Genomic DNA, 24,547 nt, shown 5'->3' with positions numbered 1-24,547 from the left:
GCCACGACCGTCAGCACCTCATCTGTTGGACAGTCCCGAGGAGGCGACGGCTTTTTTGGCCGCTCTTCCTGCCTGCACGTATTTCTTCCTCTTTCGTCGACCTGTGATTCCCACCTGAGCCGCGCGCAAATGAGCATTGACACAACAAAAAACAACAACATCAACCAAGGCTTGCAATAGAGAGTGATTTGTCACCGACGAAGGTTCGTCAAGCTACACTACAGATCGGTGCTGTCGAAGGCTATGTTGACGGAGCCCTTTGTGACGCGGGTGTTGAGTCTCTGCGCCTCTCGAGTGAGTCGCACGGCTTCGTTGAGTCGTTGACGGGCCTCGGGACAACCTGGACCCCATTGGTGATGGTGCTTTAGGATGTCGCGTCCCCTCTGGAGGAGAAATACAAGACCGTGGGGATGAGTGGAGGTAGGCATTTGTGTACTGTGGAAGAAAAGCTAGAACTGAAATAGTTGATTTATTGACATAAAAATTCAAACTAGATGTAATCACTAAAAACCGCATCGGATTGTTCAGTTTATGCTGAGGTTTCCCAACCCGTTCCAGTTTTCCCTCTCTCCCTGTCGCTTGGGATTCAAATTCTGTTCCCATTCCAGTGAAGCCATACCAATAATTACCTTATTTCATCAAAGCTATTCCAGTCATGACCTCATTCCATCAAAGCTATTCCCATCATAACCTCATTCCATTAAAGACATTCCAGTCATGACCTTATTCCATTAAAGCTATTCCAGTCATGACCTCATTTCATTACACCAGTCATAACCTCATTCCAGTAAAGTTATTCCAGTCATGACCTCATTTCTTTAAAGCCATTTCAGTCATGACCTCATTCCATTAAAGGTATTCCAGCCATGTCCTCATTCCATCAAAACTATTCCAGGTATGATCTCATTCCAGTAAAACAGTCAGTGATGTATCAGCTTACATGCTGAGGTGGGAATTAATCAGTATTATAGACCAGACGGTTTTTATTACCAAAGTATGCCCTCTAACACCTCGAACGCTGAGATGACACTTCACGAGACACCTCTCAACAATACTTCTCCTTGGAGCGGAAGCGTCATGTTTATTATGGACAGGATGTTCTAACGGAAGATGACCAGATGGCAGCTGCCGCCTGCCACATGTAGAATTGTAACACTCACTGTCGTTAGAGCACGTCGGCCTGACAGTCAAAAGGATTAGCCGAGTATTCGTTTCTAATTAACTGACATTGATACTGATTTAACCTCCCGATATGTTTGAAGGCATTCATGTAAATGAGAAGATGCTGATACATCTCAATGGCAATAATAATTTGTCCCCAGGTGTCGTATAATATACATCGATGTGATGGTAAGAAAGAACACACATCTATGTAATGGAAAGTAATTAGTTAATTCGTGTGAACAAATTTAGATGAACTCATTCGAGCGCTTACTCCGTTCCAGACGAGCTTTATGACGTGCTTAAGGGCGACGATTACGATGGGAGCGAGGGTGACGAGGGGGACGGCGGCGCCCAGCACCAGGGCCCACACGGGGTAGTGGATGGTGCCAGCGTACAGCGGCCAACGCCACTGCAGCAAGGAACCCACGAACACCACCTGCGGTAGGTGGAGTTAGATATCTTATACCTTGCGTTAGGTTATGGTAGTTACTTAAGCTCACTAATGCCACCTGCGGCAGCTGATGTAATCTGTACATCTCATACCTGTGCAGTTATTGGTGAGAGAAGATGGAGAAGACCTAGATGATATAGCTACCCCAGTGAGTGGGCCCATGCGTTTGGGACAGAGACGCACGCGGGGGACCAGAGGATACCTTCAGTGCTTTTTTAGAAATGAGGAAGCAAATACAACACCAGATGCAACAGCTGGAACTAATGCAACTCCAGATGCAGGAGCTGCTGAGCTAGAGGTGCCTGGCAGAGCGGTGTCGCTGCAGGTCAGCGCACCAAGAAGGGGAAAGTCTGGCATTTTGCTGGGCAACATCGAGGGGCTCTTCCCACAAAGAGCGCGTCACAAGATTGGCGTGCTGCGTGTGAAATGGCCGACGAGGGTGGGATCTTTATGATTGCACTAATGGAGTCGCACCTAAGAAAAGATATCCTCGATGCAGAAATTGCAATGGAAGGATTCCAACACTACCGCGCGAACCGGAAAGAAGGGAGAAAGAAGGGTGGAGTAATTATCTACCTAAGGAACTCCCTCACAAGAAGCACTGTGGAATTAAGATTAAAATCTGGCAACTCTGTCGGCTTTGTTGAACACGCGCTACTCCGCATAAAAAAACTCGACCTGTGCGTAGCCATAGTCTATTGACCGCCAGCTTGCCCACCGGAAAATTTTAACAAAACCCTTAAGAAAATACAGACCAGGGTAGCTGAACTGAGTGATCCAGCCTTCAGCCTAATAATTGGGGGTGCTTGAACCTCCCACGTATCCGTTGGACAAGGCCTGGCGGCTTAGAGGTCGATGACCGCGACAGAAGTTAAGAAGCCCAACTAATGTAGTTTGCAGAGGAACACTTGTTCAGTCAGCAATTACGGCTGCCGACAATGGAACACAATACCCTCGATCTCTTCTTTACTAATAATGAAAGAATGGTAATTGACGTTCGGGTAGAATAGACCTCACTGTCTGACCATCGCTTAGTGATGGTGGATACGACAATTCGATTTGAAATCCAGCCCAGGTCTATACAGCGAGATTGACTGGCAGGACTTAATTTCCACCATCGAAGAACGGATTGGGTGACAATTTGGAATGAAATTGACGAAATCGATTGGAGAGAAGAGTTTTGTGAGATGAATGCAGAGGGAATCTACACAAAACTATGTGAGAAACTAGCACAGGTATGTGTGCGTCATACCCAGAGAAAAACAGGGAGACAGAGGCTAGTAGATTTGCACAAGAAAATCGAACTCCGTCTGCAGGACTCGTACAGGATGGAAGAACAAGCTACTTAAGAGCGAGTGGTTGCGGGCATCAGAGAGAACCCCAAGTATTTTTTTAAATACGCTCAGTCCAAGGCTAAAATAAAGACGCCAATGGGCCCGCTGAAGGATAACGAAGTCCTTGTCGGAGATGACCATGGCATGTGTGAGTTATTGGAATCGCAGTTTGAATCAGTGTTCAGTAACCCCTGCTACTACTCAAGACAGGAGAATGAAGTTAAAGTTCTCCAGGAGTTGCCAGGCGGAAGGGGGTTGGAGAACATTGAGTTTGGACCAGAAGACATGGAAATAAGTATATCAAAGAACTGGCGACGTTTTCAGCACCAGGACCCGATGGAAGTCCGGCAGTGCTGTTGAAGAAGTGTGTTAGAGTACTGAAGGCTCCGCTCACAATGCTTTGGAAAGCCTCGATGATGGAGGGAATTATCTCTGAAGGCCTCAAAGTGGGATTGATAACGTCAATCCACAAAGGAGGTCCGAGGGACAGACCCCAAAATTATAAACCTGTGACCTTGACCTCTCACATGTGATCGAGGTTTTTGAGAAGGTAGAGGCCAGGAGGCTTGCCCAGTATATGGAAGAGTATAATAATCGATCCTGTTTGTCACAGTTACTGGAGCACCATCACCGCCTGCATGGTGGCTCAGCTGGAGGAAGGAGCTGGCGTGGATGTGGTATACCTGGACTTTGCTAAAGCTTACGACAAAGTTGACCATGGGGTGCTCTTCAGAAAGCTGATGCTGTTGGGGGGCATAGGATTCATGTTAAGGTGAATCCGTAACTTCCCTACAGATAGAGTACAAGCTGTCGCAATTGGAAACTCGAAATCGAGAAAAGCGACGGTAAAAAGGTTTCAGCAAGATGGAGCCACAGCACGAGACTCAATGAATTTGTTGCGACAACATTTCCCCGACCGCCTCATCTCTCTCAGAGGCGATCTCCAATGGCCGCCACGCTCTCCAGATTTGACTCCATGCGATTTCTTTTTATGGGGTTATTTGAAATCTCTGGTTTACGTCGATCGACCACGGACCATAGCACACCTCAAGAACAACATTCGCGACGCCATTGCCAACATACCGATTGGTATGCTGCAAAGAGTGGATATGAATTTCAAAAATCGACTTCATCAGTGTATGCGCAATGGGGGTTGCCATTTATCCGATGCCATTTTCAAGACTGTATGAAAAAAATTAGGAAATTGTATTCTCAAATAAATAAAAATTTAAAATAATCCTTGAATTTCTGTTTTTTTTTTTGACCTTTCAAATAAGTTAGTTTCTCTGGCGCACCCTGTACTACCAGCGCCACCAAATCCACTACCACCAGTACCGCTACTATTCCCAGTAGCACCAGCACCTCTATACCCACTGTCACAGAGCCACCATAATTATACCCACCACCGCAGCACCCACATTCACATTACCGCCAGCGCTACTATACGCACTGCCATCACTGCACCTATTCTCACTACCATCGTTGGCACCCACCAGCAGCGTGACGGGAGCGATGCAGGCCCAGACAACGCGCATGAGGACGGACGGACGGAAGCCCAGCATGAAGTCGATCATGTCACTGAAACTGATCACAATACAGCATCATTAGCACAGTAATATTGCAAGCTGCAGTCACACTTTCAGACTATTCTTACTGTTACAAAAGTTTATCATAGTTTTAAAGTGAGGTCATCCTGGCAGTTCATCGTTCAAGATTTGGCTATTGCCATCAACATGAGGGAAGGAGGTTGAAAATGTACACAACGCGCGCAAATCAATCGCATCATGTCTCATAACCAATTTGCTGATTAAACACCCACTGTTGACTCCCTTGCTAATTCGTCATCTAGTAGTAATTCACTTGTTGTTTCATCACCCCCTAAATAACTCACTTGTTGACACCAAACACCCAGTGGACGGTGACGCAGGTGAAGAAGCATCCCATCAAACTTCCTATGCCGAACTTGAAGACGTCGATGAGGTAGAAGACGTAGTGCCCTTTCTGTTAACGAATCCTACGTCATATATATCAACTCGAATCCATTTTGCGACGTACGACAGCACAAATCTTTTGTATATGTTCGTTAAAATTTCTTCGTGTGTTAAGTGTTTGTAGCTTGGCACAGGAAATATATAGGGACTGTTTGTCGCGAAATTCATGATACTTATCGCGTCAGGATATATTACCTGGAACTGAAAATTTATTCTTAGTGGGAGAATAGTATTCTCATTAGGCAATACAAGGCAAAAAAATTCGATTCAGAAATTGAAATTAGATTAATAAATTGCATCTATAAATTTTATTTAAAAGATGTTTATTTTACATGGACTGGCTTTATATGTAATATGCGGGATTATTTTTACTAACGGGATTCAAGATCATAAAATTGCAGGGATTATTTTTCCCGGGCAACCCCGGGCTAACAGTCTACTACCTTATACAATATATTTCGACCCAAGCAACACCTAAAACACCCCTACCGCCTATGTTTAATATGTCAACATCAACACATTCAAAGTTGGATATACAGCAAGAACATACAAGGGGGCTTCAAAAAATTTTTGGCAAAACAACAGTTTGAAAAACGGTCAAGGTCATAAGGTTGGTTTTCAACACATGATCTAACTAGGTTAATACATTTCTGTAAATACTAATACGGGCATTCAAGTCTATCTGAGTCATGCTATTTGAATCATGTTATGGCAGCTTTCTCTACAGCTTCAACTGCTGGAAAATGGGAATTTTTTCAATGAATATTTTAGGTTTGGAAACAAAATGAAGTCGAATGAGGTCGGGGCCATGAGGTTGATGTCGAATGATTTTACATCGAAAATCGTATAACACATCTCCTGTTTGCCGAGCGTCATGCGCGTATGTATTGTCGTGGTGATGCTGCACTGTCGTGGTGATACGCCGAAGCTGCTACCCTAAGCGTTTTTCGGGCGATTTTCTTAAAATCTTTCCATTATAACCTGCGTTAATAGTTTTCTTGTTCTCGAGTAAAACAACTAACAAGATATTCCTGCGTCACTGGAGACAGAGGTCATAATTAACCTCTCCTCAGGAGCGCTTAGATTTTATTTGGCTGGCCCACTTCCACCTTTGTGCAGTCACTAATTAGATTGATTTCCCTAACAAAAATTAAGGTATGATAGAGACTGTGACAGACTCGCTATAGTTGGGGCAAGGTTATTCCAGGTCGGCTTGGCCACTCGATCACAATCAGCGAGCTAATCAGAGTCGCCTTGCCGACTTTATAGTCTCCTGAGAGTATGGTGAGAGTGGGCTTGGCCAAGCTTACCCAGCCGATAAACTGCCCAGAGGCTACTCTTCAAGCCCACAGCGGAAGGCAGTGGGCAGAACCCTCCTAGAGGTGCATGGGCGAGCTTGTCAGCACCTGTATAACGAAATATATGCCAAAATGCAATCGGTGCCCGTTCGCGTGCGTGTTTGTTTTTTTATTCGCCAGCATTTGTTCTCGATTGCTTCACTTTACGATTTAAACAATCACATGAACTTCATATTTGCATATCTTTCATTTTAATACTCTAATGTAAGAGAATCAAATAAACGTTCAATTCGAACCTTTCTTCATAAGGCGTGCCTTCGTTTATAAACTCAACGAATAAAACAGGCCAAAGAACGCTTCCTTGTGCAAGCCGCTGCGCACTGAAGCCCAGTCTGATACGGTTCCGTTAATACTGGCACGTTGTCATCTCCCTACTAGAAAATTTCTGATCCATTTGAGTACATTACTCTCAATTCCCAAAGACTTCAATTTACGCAACAGCCGCTCATGTGGGACACTGTCAAATGGCTTGGCAAAATCAAGGTACACTGAATCTACTGGATCCCTTACGTCCAGCAGACGGGTCCATTCAATCAGTGTAGACAAGAGGTTAGTGGTGCATGATCTACCAGCAATAAAGCCATGTTGACAGTCTGATAGGAGATTATTAGCAGTCAAATGATCGATCAATCGATCCCTCACAACAGATTCCATTACCTTGCAAACCACACTTGTCAAACTGACAGGGCGATAGTTGCCCGGGCAGCTTTTATCACCTTTTTTGAACAATGGTGTCACTTGAGCTTCTTTCCAGTCAGCCGGCAAGATCCTTTCGTTCAAAGTTTTTTGAAAAAATGACGTCAAAGTTGTCGCCCCGGCTCTAAATGTTGTTAGGATTTCGTCTTCAGGATCATACTGGAAGAGCCTTGTTTTGTCACCGGTCACAATTCGCGGTAGAAAAGGTCCAGGGTTCTCATCCTATTTCTTTAAAATATCCGTAGAAAAATCTGTCCTTGATTCCGGCTGATCTGGGCGCAATAGCCTAGGAACCAATCGAGAGGTTAGCTTGCTCGGTCCCGAACTGTCCGCCAGAATTGTGTGCCCGGAACCCACGGTGGTGTTGAGTGCGTCTGCTGCTGATACGGTGGTTATTCGCCTATTTTTCAGTAAGATCACTGAGAGCATCAATGTTTTCCATACAAACTGATGCGTGTGGCCTGCTTCTGATAGGTTCATGCATCATTGGTCTCATCTCCTTCGCTTCTGGAACGACTGATCCACTTGTAGTTTGCTGATTTATGTGAGGCACCGTCACCATAAACTTATTCTAGAAAAGCTACGATTTGGATGTTCTTTCACTCAAGTTTTACCACGAATTTCATGTTTGACCTGGCCTCGATTTCGGTAGATGCCATGTTGCATGAACAGCTGTTGCTTGTAAAAGAGCTCCCCGCGTTTGTAACATTCATTTAAGGGTCCATGTGAGAACAAGTTTTAAAACGTTGATACAGGATCATTCTGGTGAATTGAAATCTTATTCTGTTCATATAATTTTTAGCTATGTCCATTTTTACGAACTTTTTGAAGCCAACTTGTATATTCACAGACAGTAAACTTGTTCAAGGTGATTACAACCTGTCTATAACATAGACTCAGGGCCTTGTATTTTACAGCACGTACGTCGGTAGTTTTATTCTAGTATCACACTATTAAAAAATTTTGAATTCGTTATTCCATCTGCCAATAATTGACCGCTTATCTCAATCTAGATCAACCTACTAACCACAGACGAGAAATAGCCAGCTGCGTGTACTTTGTAGTGACTAAACTCGCACTATCATTTCTTGTGAACGTCATAATTATTTTTATCAAATCCCCAAGCTCGTTGAACATCATTTAAGTAGCTTCACGTAACCTTGTTAGCTGAAATTCAAGTATTTACTTCAAATATCACTATTATTCAATTGTAAAATAATAAATAAAAAACATAAATTTTCAAGCATGAACAATACTCATCTAATTTCTGAAAAATAAAAATTCAGTTAACGATAGAATTACTTTTACGTTCTAATTAAAAAATGGTGAATTCTTTTAATTTAGAGTGTGCCAGCGGGCAACAGTAACCAGTCATAGATTAGCTTCATTTTTATGGTCAGCATCGACACGTGAACTGCTAGGGGTAAGCTGCCAGCTAGGTCAACCTTTAGAATAAAATTCAGATAATTGTGATTAAATAGTGCCACCTTATGACTACTGAATTACCATTTGTATTTAAATATTCTTTTGATATTGTGGTTATTCCCTTTTGGTTCATGTCGTGTCTGTATTCTAACGACCATCAATACGCAGGATCTGATAATAACGTTTCAATGTAAATGAAGTCCTGTAATTAGTTTTAGATGGCAGAATATGCTTGTTTATATACGCGCGATCAATGACCAGAGGAAAACCCTCGGCTGTTTGTTGTAGACGTCATCATACGAAGCCGCAAAATAATGAATATACAACATAAAGTCGGTAATTACTCAGTAATTAATGTGCATGGATGAGAATAGAGTATTATTATTATGATTGATACTTATATAACCTACATCATTACCATCAACTCAGCAATAGAACAATATCCACAAATCCATATAGCAAACATTATGAAAAGTATTCCAGAAATACTATCAACATTATTACAACTGTCTTCACGTCACAACACCCATTAATGAAACTATCATTTACCTATCACTGGTCTGGGTCAGGACAAGGTTTAGCATTTCCAGTCTAAGCATCAGGAAATTATATAAAACTTTCAGGCAGCTGTGCTATTCCGTTGAATCTCTTGTCTCGGTTAAACACACTGGTCAAAGTCTGAGAAGTGCTGAATCAATGGTTCACTTGACCTAGGCCTTTTTCATAGGCTACTATATCTGGCACAATCATATTTGGGCCAGATATAGTAGTTATAAGTTTATTGTGCTTATTTTACAAAAAATGACATCCATTAGAAGTAAAGTGACCAGCACGAATGACAGTTGACATTGCACAAAGTACAACTCGCGTTAGATTGACAAATTCAAAGATAGCAAGATATAATGACAGCCCGAAATCCCGGCAGCTCCTGACAAACCGGGCCTAAATGATCAACCATACTGCACAGGAGCACAGACACACTGAACCAGACTGTTCAGGTTGACTGACGACAATAAACAAACTACCACTGCTCACGCAACTTTAAGGACCAAGAGCATTTGGATGCATTTAAAATCGTGCGAGTGAATAATCAAAATGTCCAATACATTAGCGAATGCCCGTTTCCTGGCTTTAACATCATAAATCAATAATGATCATTATGGTTATCAATGGTACCGGGGTGCAGTAGGGGAGGCCGAGGCAGAACAGTGCGCTGCAGAGGCCTATCACCACCAAAGGCTTGTGGCGCCGCATCTTCGGGAACTCGTCCATCAGCGCCGTCAGCAGATTCTCCATGTTCCCGAACTACACGGAACAATGATATATAGCGAGGGCGCGTGTTGTGGGGTGCGCGCGAAGAATAAAAATTAAGGAGAACACGCATCAATGGGAGCCTGAGTCAAAGGGAACGGGCACCATGCGGATCACTGTTGTGAACTTGTAAATGATCTTAAAGCTGACATTCTGACCTATCCAACGGTGCCAAAATCATCTCTGTACGTTGATTTATGCGTTCACGACAGATCGTGAAAGGGTAAGGTGTCGTGGAGCTCTTTCACATTATGTTACGGGGAAAATTAGCGGTCAGGGCACATAAGAATAACGTCTGTGGACGCTGCACTTCAGCTACCAGGTAGCTGTCATGCAGGAAGGTGCCCACGCAGTCGTTCCCTCCATCTGTGACTGAATTCTAGCTCAAGTAACGTCTTGCCTGTTATCCTTGCACCTTAAATGCCATTATATAGCGCGCCGCGTGGTGCTCGGGGCTTTGTCGCGCTCTTCTGAACTGGGAAACTTATTGTCACTGGGAAACTATCTCCTCCTACAGTTATGAAGCTACAGAATTGAGAGATATATCATTCGATTTGCAAACAAAAGATCTAGAGGATGGTCGTAGCTTTTTTCAATTTCGTAATAGTTTTGAAAATGTTCTGAAAAAAGGGGGCGGGGGGGACAGAAATGCAAAATTTACGAAAAATGCCCCCCCCCGCCCGCAAAAATTAGAATTTCGCAAAAAGCTACGACCAATCGATAGATATTGTCTTTACGCATCGAATGATATTCGTCTTGAGCTTGAAAATCCTAGGAGATTGTTTTCTACGGTACCCCATATTTAGCCGCTTTCCAAGAATTTCGCGTTTTCTCTAATTTTTTCGAAAAATTGACATGAATAGAAGCCGTCTATTTGTCCGTTTTACATATGTGTACCAAGTTTCAAAGTGATCCGTCTGTAAATAACCGAATTAAACTTTGACCCAGAAGCTCCCCCTAAGCACCAAGAAATATCCGTACCTAAGAAAGCACCTACCAAGGTGTCAAGGCCGAGAGTGAAGACCATGAAGAAGAACAGGAAGCTCCAGAGGTGGGGTACTGGCAAGGTACGGGCGATCGCCTCAGGGTACGCGACGAATGCCAAGCCCGGACCTTAGGGTAAAATGGTGATGCAATGCATTAATGGTCACAAGAGTGAATTATACAGTGATGGATTAAATCGATTGTCATCTGGACACATGTTGATAAAATGGAATTAATGACGTCATCAATATTAACAATGCAAAAACACACCGGACGCCACGACTTTGCTGACGTCAGCGATGCCCAGTTCATAGGCCATGGCGCCCAGCACAGAGAAGATGGTCACGGAGCTCATCAACGACGCAATCAGGTCCAACACCGATAAAATCAAGACGTCAACGTGCACCTAAAAATGTGAAAGTTCTTAGAAAAAAATTTCTTTTTAATATATAGAAAGAGGTGTCAAATATCAACCAATTACCTACTGTAAATCCTCATTTTTTTTTCTCTCTGATAGTAGTTTAAAAAATAAAGATTTGATTACACCGACTTTTTCCAAACTCAATGGTACTCGTAAATGATTTCGCGTGATCACACGAAATTCAAGAGTTTAATAACTTGAACACCTCGATACTATTTCAGGCATCAACATGCCTATCGATAACTTGGAGAAGGACGACAAAGGCGGTGCATTAGCGTGACCTTGGACTAATAAGGCTCAAACTCATCATAAGGCCATGCTTTGTAAAGCGTTATTGCGCATTTGTAAAATTTACGAAGATCTATGGCGCAAAAAGTGCAGGAAGTAGTAAAAGTTGAATGAACTAAGAAATTAAATACAGTTTGTTCTTACATTCCAAATGGGTAAAATCTCACTTTGGCGTTAAAATCGTTGTAGGAGCCGAAAACGATTAATCCGCCTCCACCTACAGAGAGCGAATAGATCACTTGCTCCAGCGCCTTCCTCCAAACGTTAACATCCAGCAGCTTCTCCCACTTGGGCACGAACAGGAACATCAGTCCCTGCAAAGACACTACGTTAAGTTCGGAGAAAAATAAGCAAAAATACAAATGACAACCAAAATTCACAACTTGCAGAATGTGTGGTCGTTCTGAAAGCTAAATTTTGGACGAAGTTCAGAGATTTGTGAAATTTGCGTCAAAAATTTGTGAGCTCAGGTGCCGAGTGCAAACAAATTTGGATCTGTTCAGGTAGAATTTTGTATATATCTACTTCCAATAAAATTTTGAACTGTAAGTGTGCTAGAAGTAAAGGCTCCATATAGTAAACTTCTATAAATCAGACAATAACTGAAAAAGAAATGCGAAACAGAAATAACACGAAAATACAAGCTTTGAAGTTCAATGTGATTTAGAAACAGATGGTCTGCTGGCAGTCGAATGACCCGTTACTGCATCAAGGAATCAGAAAATCGTATGATCATGATACATGATTTAATTTTGTCAACTCATCATTGACGCTGCTGAAGTTGGACGGCCAGATGTACGTTACAGTATGTACAATGTATTTAAGATATGCGTAGCACTTATCAAACCGGATATGACTTTATTTTTGAGCGAAATTTCGGTAGTTGGATTTCCACGACCAGCGTGGACTCGTGTAAGGGTACGCACACAGTGGAAGCAGGTTTGCCCGCGCGGGCAACCTGCTCCAACCTGCCACAAGAATGAACATAGGATAATAATGTAAGTGTTCACAGTGAAAATCAATTGGAGGGATTTTTGAGAGGTAATAACACATGATGAGCATCGACAGTGATCAATTAATCACTGTCTAATTAATTAATTAATACGCACTAATTATTAATAGTTTAGAATTATCACTATTAGTGATACTATTATTATTATTACAATTAGTACGCATTAAGCAATTAATAATCACTAATTAATTAATACGCAGACAGTGAAAGCAGGTTGCCAGCGTGCTGGTTTCCTGCTTCCACTGTTAACACCCTCTCGCGCTTGTTTCAGGCGCCAGCCTCAGCAGGTAACCAGCACGCTGGAAACCTGCTTTCACTGTGTACGTACCCTAATGGTACGTACACAGTGAAAGCAGGTTTGCCCGCGCGGGCAACCTGCCACAAGAATGAACATAGGATTATAATGTAAGTGTTCACAGTGAAAACCTGTACGAATAGGCTTCTGCCGACAACCTGCGTATACCTATTTACCGGAATGTCCTGCGCATTCTTATCTGCTCAACCTGCTTGGCATATGGTCATTTTTGAATCAGTTGTACCTTTAAACCCACCATTTTCTTCGTTTGCACTCAATTGGAGGGATTTTTGAGAGGTAATAACACATGATGAGCATCGGCAGTGATCAATTAATCACAGAGGTGTATGCTCGAACACCCATTTGGGACAAATGGAGTAAAGAGCACTCTAACCGAATTGTAGTTGAGAAACTTTGGGCTGACATTGCCAAGAAGATGAACTTGAAGGTAAGGGAATTGGTTTAATTTTACTTTAACTGCATATCAAAAAAAGACCTGGTTTCTTCATCTTGCGAATGGTTTCTTCCTCACTAATGAAAAAGACCTGGTTTCTTCCAACTGGTTTCCTGCTGCCTCTGTGAACACCCTCTCGCGCTTGTTTCAGGCGCCAGCCTCAGCAGGTAACCAGCACGCTGGCAACCTGCTTCCTCTGTGAACCTCTCGCGCTTGTTTCAGGCGCCAGCCTCAGCAGGTAACCAGCACGCTGGCAACCTGATTTCACTGTGTACGTACCCTAAGATTTCAGTTGTTAGCATTTTTCAAGTTTGAGGAGTGAGGAGGAGGAGGGGCTGAAACTACTCGACAGCGGTAGGCGATTAATTTATGAGCTTTGCGGTTCCCTCATAAACCTTGTGCATGCCTTGGCTCCTTCACTGCAGGATACTCGAAGCAGAAATCGACAAATCGTGTGGTAATCTACGGAAGTTTATCGTAAATTTTAAAGTGAATCGATTTATATCTACTACAATGAATTCTGATTCAGAAATGCATGGTAAACCAATCAATGAAGACCAAATACAAAACCTGCGGACGTCGAGAAAATGGTAGAAAAGTCGCGCTTTACAAACATCGAGAAGCAACATTGTATCCTTCCTGATAACAGTTGAAATAAAAAGTTTACAAGATTTATCTTAATATCTGCAAATTGAAAATAATTGTCTAGAATAGCATTCAAAATTTCAGACTTGTATCTTATTTATGAGGGGAGTTATTAGACGAATTCATAGCTAAGAAACGCCATAGGCAACTATCGCAGCTGACTGCCTTGATGCAGTCTCTTGACAAAGTTCGAAATATTCACTGCATTCAATGAGTTTATCATAGTCGTCTTTTCTGTAATCATGACAAATTTGCCTCAATTTTTCAATGAGGCTGAAGTAGTCAATGAAACTGATGAGAAATTAATTACGTTATAAATTGAGCACTATTATTTACTGCTTATTAACTAAAGAACTAACTTGTAAATTAATTACAGATAGATGGAAGTAACAGCATTTCGATTGGCCGAAAATCAGGAGAAGTTATAAAAGAAGCACTGGTTGTCTGCCTCCATTTATTAACGATATTGATCACGAACATTTTCACCCAATCCAATACGAATATATTTTTAATTGAATAGCAACTGCGTTCATTTCTCTAAACTAAAATAAATATAAATGAATCATCTCTAAACAGTTCAACCACAAATGTTGCTATACCTCGATTTAATCGACGATAGAAAGCTTTTCGTTTTGTAGTTACGTAGTTGATGAAGCTCTGTACAATAAAGTGTCTTGGTGGTCAAGCGTGATATGACGCGAACTTCGGACGCAAGAAACCTGCCTTCGCATGTCGTAGCTGCCGTAGACGTTTATCCGGTGAGAGCACTTAGCGGTAAATTATTTGAAGCTTCTCCACATCCTTAATTATTGAATTCGTTTGTTTGTAATTGCTATCGCAAGTGTAAATACGATGTGAATGTCCGACAGCGAAGACTATCTAACTTGCCATTGATCTCGGCGAGAGAATGAAAAAATAATTTTAAATCGTTGTCGCGTAGTCGATAAATTGTCAAACTCGACTGCTGCGCGAGCTGCCAGAGCCGCTCAAGAGCGGGCGAAGAGCTGGTTTTAACCGGAAGAGCTTGCCAAGAGCTGTGTGTTGAGAGGCTAATTAGCGCTGCTCTGCGGCTAGTGATATCGTCCCTAATGCGGACATTCCTGCTCTATCGCGGCTCTGTCGCGTCCCCACGCCGATTCTATAGTCGGCGGCTGCCGTTTCTATTCCCTGTCCTAAATATTAACTGGGTGTGTGCCTGCAGCCAATGCTCCAGTCATTATAGTCTTCATGGCAACTACACCTTAGCATGCGCCTTCCTCCACACTTACCCGACCTCCCGACTTTGCTGCAGCTAATTACCGGCTCCAGTCGTTCCAGTCACCACTTAAGCCTCTTTCACACAGGGCGTGAAATCCCGTCGGCGTGAAAAAAACCGCCGCGGGATTTCCCGCGCTATCTTTCACACGAGGCGGTTTTTCACGCTGGAATCGATCAGTCTTGCAGCGCTGTTCTCCGTAAAAGTGGTCCTCAGTTTTTGTGAACTATATCTATGAATAGCAAAGAAAAGAAAGCTATCCTTAAATATTTGCTGCATAAAAGGCAGCAAAGAAATAAAAGGAGGTGCTGGGTTCACAATATAGTAAAATTAAGGCCACAAGAAGGTGAATTTGCCACTCTATTCTGAAAATTAAGAGAAGATGAAGTAAAATTCTCCAATTATTTTCGAATGTCTGCCGAAAGTTTTGATGAATTATTGTCTTGTGTGCAAGGCAAATTAACCCACAACAGCATGCAGATGAGAGACGCCGTGCTGCCGTGCCTGCTATTGAAAAACTGGCTTTAACTCTCACACACACCCTCGCCGACCCACTGTCTGTACCACACTAGGTAGCGGCGTGAAAAACCGCCCCGTGTGAAAGATTACATTGAATCCCATTGCAAGCTAAACTGTCGCGGGAAATTCCGCCGCACTTTTAGCTTGACACACGCGATCGTCAGGCGTGAAATTTCACGCCGCGTGAAAAGCTGTCGTGTGTGAATAGCAGTGCACATTTCGTATGTCCGCTGAGGTTCGGCGGGAAATCCCGCGGCGGTTTTTTTTCACGCCGGCGGGATTTCACGCCCCGTGTGATAGGGGCCTTACCCCGATTCTCCACCTTACTGTGGCCATTGAGGTTAGGTCCGTAAAGGTTTGTTTGGGTAGAGATTCGGGGCAAGTGTGGAGGAAGACGCATGCTGGGTTGTAGATGCCGTGAAGACTATACTGGCTGAAGCAGTGGCTGCTGGCTTAATTAAGGTGCTTGTACACGGGGACAGTACTGGCGGCAAGTAGATCAGAAAAGTGCCAAATCTCTGCCTCTTGGTGTTTATCCCGCTAGTAAGCTTAGACACGAGGCAAGTTTAAGGTGCCACCGTGCCGGTAACGACTAGATACCGGCACGGCGGCACCTTAAACTTGCCTCGTGTCTAAGCTTACTTGCGGGATAAACACCAAGAGGCAGACATTTGGCATTTTTCTGATCTACTACGGCTGCCAGTACTGTCCCGTGTACAAGCACCTTTACGGCGCCTATGGCTCCAAGCACTCAAGTTAAAATGCTAATTTACTTAGTAGCATGCTTTCGCACGGGAAGAATATGAAAGTGCTGACGGTACAGAGCAATACTGGCCTCTAACATGCAAACTGGTAATGTAATGTTAGCAATATGCTGGTAAAGAATGCATCAAACACTTCTAGTGAGGATGATTTCAGTGCCAAAATTACTTCCCATCTTTGGTTCTACTAAGAAGTAGAAGGTTCCCACTCATCATAACCTTCATCGGTAGAGAGCCGGCATCAGAAACCCCATTGGTTCAGCCCCATTTGACTTCCCGTGATCAACCTTGTCTCATGACTACTTTCCTGTTGATTAACATGATGATCGTCTTTGGGGATGTGGCAAAGAAAGATGTTCACAAAACCCGATATTAATAATAATCGGATACTTTGGGCATTCTAGCCGCGGATTTACTATGGGCATTCTTGGATGAACGACCAAAATGTTTTTGTTGTGTCAGATCAAGATATAAAAAGTTATGACCGTGGCACCCAGCTACGGGGTGAGAAAAACTAAATGAAATTCAAGAATATATCCTTTAGAGTTATGTTTGCTTCATCTTGAACGATTATTTTGGATGCGCTCGTTTCTGAAATTTATGGAGTTGAATTGTAAACCAAGGTCAAGCTAAAACCTATACGCATGAGTTGAATTTGTCATGAAGTTCTAAATATGTACAGATTAAAAAAACAATATATCTAGGATAAAATTCACTGACTTTCGATGCTCCGCTTAGCGAGACTCCAGCGGTCATGAGGACAAGCAACACGACGAAAGGAAAGGTTGCCGTGAAGTAGACGACTTTGCCCGAAGTCTTGATGCCCTTAATGAGGCAGAGGCACGTAATCACCCACCCCGCGAAGAGGCACAACACCAGAGAGGGGATCAGGCCTCCCATCTCCCCAAAGTTCACGAGGCCTTCCGAGTCCAATTGCAACACCTCGTGTCTGTTTCAGAGCAGAGAGATGAGCGAGTTCATTCAAAGATATGAGAAAGCAGTATCACAGATGTGAGGGAATAATGCCCGAACGCATAGGTGAGCTGTTTCAGAGATGTTAGTAATATCAAAGAAGTGATACAGCCGTATTAGAGATATGATAAAGTCGTGTAAGAGTTATAAGAAAGTAATATCGAAGTTCTAGTGCCTAATCAGAGATATGAAAGGTCCACGTCAATGACACGAGCGTGTCATACCAGAAATGTATAAGCCATTTTAGATTATAGAGTCATTATAGGGCAATTTTGGCAAAACTCAGTGCGTATCCCAAAGAAGCACCCTGCGTGACTCAAGACCAATAAACAAAGACTCGCATGCCTCAGGCTTGCGGCCTAGCCTAGACCATTAGTCAGAACTACTCACTAGGAATGAATAATCATTTCGATACGAAAAAATTATGTGTAGTCTTGTTGCTGCTGATCTACTTTCAAAAACTAAATTTCTTCAAAAAACTGGAATAAGCCGATGCATTGTCATGATTGACAATAAAAACTTGCGGTGAATGTACGAGGGGCAAGTTGTTGCCGCTACATATCTTGCGAGCAGTAACCGCAACTAATCAACTGTCCACTTGCCTCGTGTAGAGGCAAGTGCAACAACGATGCAACAGGAACAAGTAGCGAGGAGCTGGTCACGTCAGCTGATTGGCTGAGAATGAACACGGCTAAGGTTCATATTGCAGAGTAACGGTTTGCTTATATCTAACTTTGCGTAAAGTTTAATAAGTTACAAAATCTGAGGAGTATTCTATTATTTTCGTCATTCTTTGATTATTAGTTGATACAACATAGAGTGGGTAGAAAAAGTATCTGAGACAACGGAAAAACTTTATTCAGTTAAAGCTTATTCAACAATATAACATAAACAAACACTATTCTAATGTAATTTGACGTGGGAAATACAAATATCATATCAAAATAATATCATAAAACGTTGACTTGATAGTTGCAATTTTGTAAAAGTTAAGGTTCAAAAGGTATCCAACACATAGTAAACACATTTACTTTCACAAGATTAACACAAATGCTAATAGGAATTTTAGCCTACTCTTCCTTGCATATTTCTCTCAATTGGATTAGATTTCTCGGATCTCTCCTGTACTCAAGTTCAATTCCCGTTACAGATTTTCAATCGCATTGAGGTCAGGTGATTGTCTTGGCCATTCCAATAGCTGAATAGCTCATTATCCCTCTCCAGAAACAATACAAGAGTTGTCCTAGCCGTGTGCTTAGGGTCACTGTCTTGTTGGAATATCAAACTTCGATTAAGGTTCAATTTTTCGGCAGACTTCTCGAGACATGTCTCAAGAATCCCCCGATACATTTCGGAGTTCATCCTTCCTTTTAAGATTTCCAATTCCCCAGGACCTGCAGAAAAGAAACAACCCAGAAGCATTACTACCACCTCTATTCACTGTTGGGACGGTATTCTTCGGGTGAAACGCTGAGTTATTCTGTCTCCAAACACGGCTGACACAGTTTTGACCAAATAACTAAATTTTAGTCTCATCTGCCCATAATATTTTATCCCAAAAGCTTGAAGGTTTACTCACGTGTCCTCTAGCAAACTTCCGGCGTTTTTTTTGCGTGAATTTCCTACAAGAGAGGGGTTTTTCTTGGTGCCCGAGAGTAGAATAGAATAGAAGTGTCGGCGTTGAAGAAATAGGCCCATGGCCTGTTGCCGATTCTTGAACTTTTCGTGACTTGATTCACAAGGGATCCGGCCTTTGGAACCCGATCTTTCTATAGCTGACGATTGATTGAAATAGCTGCTGGACTTATTGCCTGATCCGTAATTTGCTAGGCATTTTAAGACTGAACATATGGTCCTGCATAGCTTCGTCTAGTCTGTTTTTGAAGATGTTAATACTCGGAGCTTCAACGATGCTATCAGGGAGTCTATTCCACATGTCGGTGACTGGAAGCGAGAAGAAATGTTGTCGCATGGATGTGTCCCAACGCTGTTTTTTTAGTTTATAGCCGTGGCCCCTGGTGTTGGTTCTTGTTTCAGATTTTAGTAATCCTTCTTGGACCTTGTATAAGCCATGAGTATATTTGTATACTTCAATGAGGTCCCCACGCAGACGTCAATAATGGAGGCTTGGAAGCTTCATAATCTTTTGTCCAGCAGGCGGGTCCATTCGTTCAGAGTCGACAAGAGGTTAGTGGTGCAGGATCTCCCGGCAATAAAGCCATGTTGACAGTCTGATAGGAGATTATTAGCAGTCAAATGATCTATCAATCGATCCCTCACAACAGATTCCATTACCTTGTAAACCACACTTGTCAAACTGACAGGGCGATAGTTGCCCGGGCAGCTTTTGTCACCTTTTTTGAACAATCTTATCTTATCTCTAAGAGAACTGTCTTAATAATATTCTCGCAAACATTTGTCCCACTTGATTGCAAGTCTCTTCTCAGTTCAGAGCGAGTCAGTCGAGGATTATTCGGTACTTTTCGAACTATTAGCTGTACGGTCAGAAATGTCGGTAGGACGCCCTGAACGAGGCAGACTAGTCGAAAGATGGGATGGTTTTCACCTCCGAACAGTATCACAAACTGTCGAAATAGGGATATTTAACACAGATGAAATTTTTCTATATCCCAAACCATCTATATGTAGCTGAATGATCGATTTTCTCGAGGTTTCAGACGATTCTGCCGTTTTAGGCATTGTTGACGAGCGTAACATTTTGGCCACCTTCTAATGACGATGCCAGGTAATAAATGACGGCAGTTAGAAAGATGTCTATGACATTCTATTGCATTCAAGAATATTCCAACGTGTTCTGAGTCTAGAATATTCCCCGAATATAATGGATAAGAAATTATTGGAGAATCAAATTCTTGTTTCACGATGTGTTGGACACTTTTTTGAAGCCTGACTTTAACAAAATTGCAATTATCAAGTAAACATTTAATAATATTATTGTTTTGATATTATATTTGTATTTTCCATTTAAGTTTACATTAAAATAGTGTTTGTTTGTGTTATTTTGTTGAATAAGCTTTAATTAAATAAAGTTTCTCCTCCGCGTCGGATACTTTTTGCACCCACTGTAAATCAAAGACTGTGGTACTTTAAGTTTCAGATTTGTTTCTAAATACTAATAGATAGATATTACTGTTTTGGAAATTCTTTTGATTTTAGAAGATTTTATGCAACTGATTTAACATTTTCATATTGAGAGAATTCCACATTCAACAAAAAGTCATGGCTACGAGTGTGTAACTTCCCAGCAGGCATCTGACTGTTGAAACAACGTTGATTATTGGTTGATTTCAGGTTGAAATGTTCAACAACCAAAATAAAACGTCATATCAACATCCGAAATCTGACCAACACTAGATGGGACGTAAAACAACCTTATCTCAACGTTGAAATAACGTCGATATTTGTACGTTGAATATTTATTCATTTTTAAACGTTGAATCAATATTAATTTCAGGTTGAAATGCTGAACAACCTAAATTAAACGTCCAATCATCGTCGAAATCTGACCAAAACTAGAATGGTTGTAAAACAACCATATTTCAACGTTGAAATAACGTCAATATTGTTACGTTTAATATTTATTTATTTTTGAACGTTTAATCACTGTTGATTTCAGGTTGAAATGCTGAACAACCAAAATTAAACTTCTAATCATCGTCGAAATCTGACCAAAACTAGAAAGGACGTACCACAACCTTATTTCAAAGTTGAAATAACGGCGATATTGGTACATTGAATGTTGATTTATTTTTAAACGTTAAATCATCGTTGATTTCAGGTTGAAATGCTGAACCTAAATTAAACGTTATATCAACGTCGAAATATGGCCAACCCTAGAAGAGCCGTAAAACAAATGACAGACAAATTGTCCTCTAATTAGTATTTTTCTGGCTTCTATAGAGCGCAGATGAAAAAATGATCAGAGATGAAAAAATACTCATTGCCAATACTTGTCTCGTGTATATGATTACTTGCTCTAGAACTGCTGGTGGTTAGTTGTAGACGTTGTTAGTAGCCGTTACAACTTGCCCCGTGTATAGCATAAATACCTTTAAATTCGCTTTGAATCTTACTTCCAGTACTGCATAGCAGACGATTGGTCGGAAGAGGTGCACGCCCCAGTGTTGTTGCCAAGGCAGGATGAGTTTGCCACTCCCATCACGTGGCACTGTTCCGTCGCCCATGCGGGGTCACACGTCGACCACGGCAACTGAATGGGGAAAATGGGTTATAAGTAACTATTTGTTTGATCAACTTATATATCCAATATTTGCGAAAAACTTTCATCACAATTATCATTTATGTTGAGATCATAACATTTATGAGTGAATTTAAGGCTGATGTGTTAAAATTCGTTATTGAATAATAGATATAAATTAGATATAAATTTAATTTTGTTCATAATCACGGGTGCCTTGAGCTTTCTCATCACATTAAATCACGCGCATGCATTAGATTTCTAAGTGTTATCACAAGGGTCAAAGACCCAGTGTGAATTTGTAAACTTAATAGGCAACGTTTGAATGAATATGCACTGTTGGAAATCATGGAAGAGTGGCTCAATTTAGAAGCTGAAATAAGCAGCACAACACGATTGATAGTTATGAGTAATAACTGTAATTCCATCAATTTTGTCCTTTTCTCGTGTATAATAGCGCGTTTGGCGGACTAAAATCACTTTTTGAACCATGTCATACACCGATCATATAGTGAAATATGTACAACTTGTTGAGTGACATATGTACAACTTCATAGAAGATAGTGTAGTGACTCGAATTTACATCTCGCACTAGTATTTTTCTTGAATGTCATAGTTAATTTTATTAAACCTTCAAACTCGTGATTATCGACCTCTGTAACAATATCTTACTTAATTATCTTCATCTCGATTGCATATTTCGGATTTTATCAATTTCATTATCAAACCATTATAAAAATATAGTCAGTTAATCATAAAATTTTGAGCACGAGTAACACTCGTGTAAGTATTGAATGATGAAGCTTAGTAAATGTCGAAATTATTTTATGTTAAATCGCACCAGCAAATATTGTGAATTTTGTTAAGCAGAACGCTAGTGTAGAACCATTTGCCAATCGCGCATAAGCTAGTCATTTTTATGAACGACGCGTGGGGTGAACATCTAAGGGGGTAAGACGCCAAGTTCTTCACTAAAATTCAATTATTTTCATGCCATAAACATTTCAATATTTTTATAATGTCATAATTGAATCATTTGTATTTTCTGTATTTATGATATTGTTACTCCATGGTGTTCATGTCATGTCAATACTAACGGCCATCACTGATACAGGTGTTGATCGGCGGATTCTTTCTTCAGCCCGACTTTCTTCAATAAATAACTGAAACTTTAGATTCTCCACTCCACCCTACTCGAGATACCATTGCATCAATCAATTAAGGAAGAGGGACGGCAAAAATCTTATTGCATTCCAACCACCGTTAAGAAACCTAACCCTCCTCCAAAAGAGCAACAGTTCAAGTTTTCGTTTTCAACATTCTTTCGGATGGAACGCTAATTCCGTTATTGAAGGATGACAAAATTAGTAAAATGAACCGAGCATATTTTTTGTCTAATATCACTGACTCGTGGCTGACTGGAAATTCTTTCGCCAAAAAATGCTCTCAAGCGAGCACGTGCGTGAAATCGGCCGCCACGCAAACTTGTAATTTTTTTATGGTACTTCCCCTGGGTGGAAACAAACCTGCTTCCCCGAATCTCATTCAAGTAGCTACATCGCACTGCACTTGTTTTCTTTGCTTTAATTCCAATAGCAATTAAATGCATGTAGTTATATAGTGTCATTACGGATTAATCTGAGTAATAACTTACAAGATGAGAAGCAGCACCCATGAACGCGGTTCCTCTTTGTTATCCTGACCAAGTTTTTAATGACTTCTTTAACTTCATTATATTCAAGATCTTCATTTCAGTATCAAACGGACTATAAAACTTTTTTACAAATAATAAGCAATAAAATTATAAAATTCAAAATTAAGGTAGCGCCTCCTGCTAACAGAAGTCTTTGATACACAATTATTCTAGGGATTGTGACGACGGCTGATAGTTATTGTCGTTCATCACTTGTTATAATAGATGTGCTTCTGAAATGTTTCATCGTATACATAATAACGGCAACAAGAGCCAGTATTAAGTATTAGCTACGCACGGTATGGCCGATGTGCGTGAGGCTGGTGAAGAGGTAGTGCAGGGAGTAGCCCAGGATGATCATATAGGAGGAGGCCGAAGGGCCCGCAGAGATGAAGTGCGTATATCCAAGGCCTGGTAGGGATCAAAATCCAGTTAAAAATATAAAATGAGAAAAAAGTTAAAAATCAAAATCATTTATGTATTTATAAATAATTAGTATTATATTCATTTGACGATATTCAGAGGCTTTTACTAAGCTCCCGTTCACAGAAGTTAATTTAAATTAAAAATTGATCTATCAATTGTCTAAATTGACTACAGAGTCCGCCATATTTATCAGCAGGGTGCGTACTGGTATTTAGAAAAAAAATTCCATGACTTTTCCATTACTCTCCATGACCATCAATATAATTTTTCAAGACTCATATACGACAGGTTTAGCATGACTGAGACTAACCGTGCATATTCTATCATCTCCTACAGTTGATAAATAACAAACGTGTAAATGCATAGAGCAGGCAGACACAGAGTAACAAAAATGACACAAATCTGAAAATCGAGCCCACACTGATATTAGTACGAATTCAAGCGTCTAATTACAACAAATATTGAGTAGAGCACACAAGATTGTACATGATAATGTCAATACAGTTTAGAACACTCTTCAACACCACTATCCTAACATTCAACTGGCAGCTATTTCATCAACTTTTTCTTTAATGTTAAGTTCAAGAGTGTCTAGCTTTGTTTTCAAAGATCGCCTCATGGCGTTGAACTTTGCGATAATTTTCAAATCCCCCTTTCTCTCCATTGCTTCTGCATATTCATCTGCTGCTTGTCAAGCGCCTTGATGCCCTCCTCCGTACGCCTTTTCTTCTTCTTTAGGTCATCTAGCTCATGCATCAAAGCATTCCTCTTCTGCATGGGTTTTCTGGGCCTTCGCATTCTGCTCTCTCTCTTCTGCCAAATAAGAATTGTAGGCTGTTTTGGCACTGCCAGCTGCAAGCAGCATCTTCTGGG

The 24,547-nt window shown here is 41.4% G+C and overlaps 2 protein-coding genes across 2 annotated transcripts; both read right to left on the bottom strand.

Annotated features, from left to right (window-relative positions):
* Positions 1–121: 121 nt before the first annotated feature.
* LOC125177681 (sodium-dependent dopamine transporter-like) lies at positions 122–9,715 on the bottom strand. Its single transcript, XM_047879878.1, has 5 exons — positions 9,596–9,715; positions 4,841–4,950; positions 4,443–4,533; positions 1,436–1,600; positions 122–383 (listed from the first exon to the last, which is right to left on the bottom strand). Exons 1-5 carry the CDS (start codon positions 9,713–9,715, stop codon positions 219–221), a joined length of 651 nt encoding a protein of 216 aa, XP_047735834.1. The 3' UTR covers positions 122–218.
* A 1,848-nt stretch (positions 9,716–11,563) lies between these two features.
* On the bottom strand, positions 11,564–24,472 carry LOC108666715 (sodium-dependent proline transporter-like). Its single transcript, XM_047879876.1, has 5 exons — positions 24,394–24,472; positions 23,547–23,659; positions 21,431–21,567; positions 17,085–17,313; positions 11,564–11,737 (listed from the first exon to the last, which is right to left on the bottom strand). The coding sequence occupies exons 1-5, from the start codon at positions 24,470–24,472 to the stop codon at positions 11,564–11,566; spliced, it is 732 nt and encodes a 243-aa protein (XP_047735832.1).
* Between the last annotated feature and the right edge of the window lie 75 nt (positions 24,473–24,547).

Source organism: Hyalella azteca, unplaced genomic scaffold, assembly GCF_000764305.2.
Source record: "Hyalella azteca isolate HAZT.00-mixed unplaced genomic scaffold, Hazt_2.0.2 contig422, whole genome shotgun sequence".
Taxonomy (NCBI): Eukaryota; Metazoa; Arthropoda; class Malacostraca; order Amphipoda; family Hyalellidae; genus Hyalella; species Hyalella azteca.
This window is presented reverse-complemented; position numbering and strand designations above follow the sequence as displayed.

Bases quoted from the DNA above. Each gene is read 5' to 3' on its own strand.
- LOC125177681 (XM_047879878.1), bottom strand. From the start codon at position 9,715: ATGGAGAATCTGCTGACGGCGCTGATGGACGAGTTCCCGAAGATGCGG. The intron at 4,534-4,840 runs GTGAGTTATTTA...TATTGTGATCAG, and splicing joins TGGGTGTTTGGTGTCAACAA to TTTCAGTGACATGATCGACT. The intron at 384-1,435 runs GTAAGCGCTCGA...TTTCTCCTCCAG, and splicing joins TAAAGCTCGTCTGGAACGGA to AGGGGACGCGACATCCTAAA.
- LOC108666715 (XM_047879876.1), bottom strand. From the start codon at position 24,472: ATGCGAAGGCCCAGAAAACCCATGCAGAAGAGGAATGCTTTGATGCAT. The intron at 17,314-21,430 runs GTAAGATTCAAA...GCTCTGAAACAG, and splicing joins TCTGCTATGCAGTACTGGAA to ACACGAGGTGTTGCAATTGG. The intron at 11,738-17,084 runs GTCAGTGAATTT...GTGTCTTTGCAG, and splicing joins CGCTAAGCGGAGCATCGAAA to GGACTGATGTTCCTGTTCGT.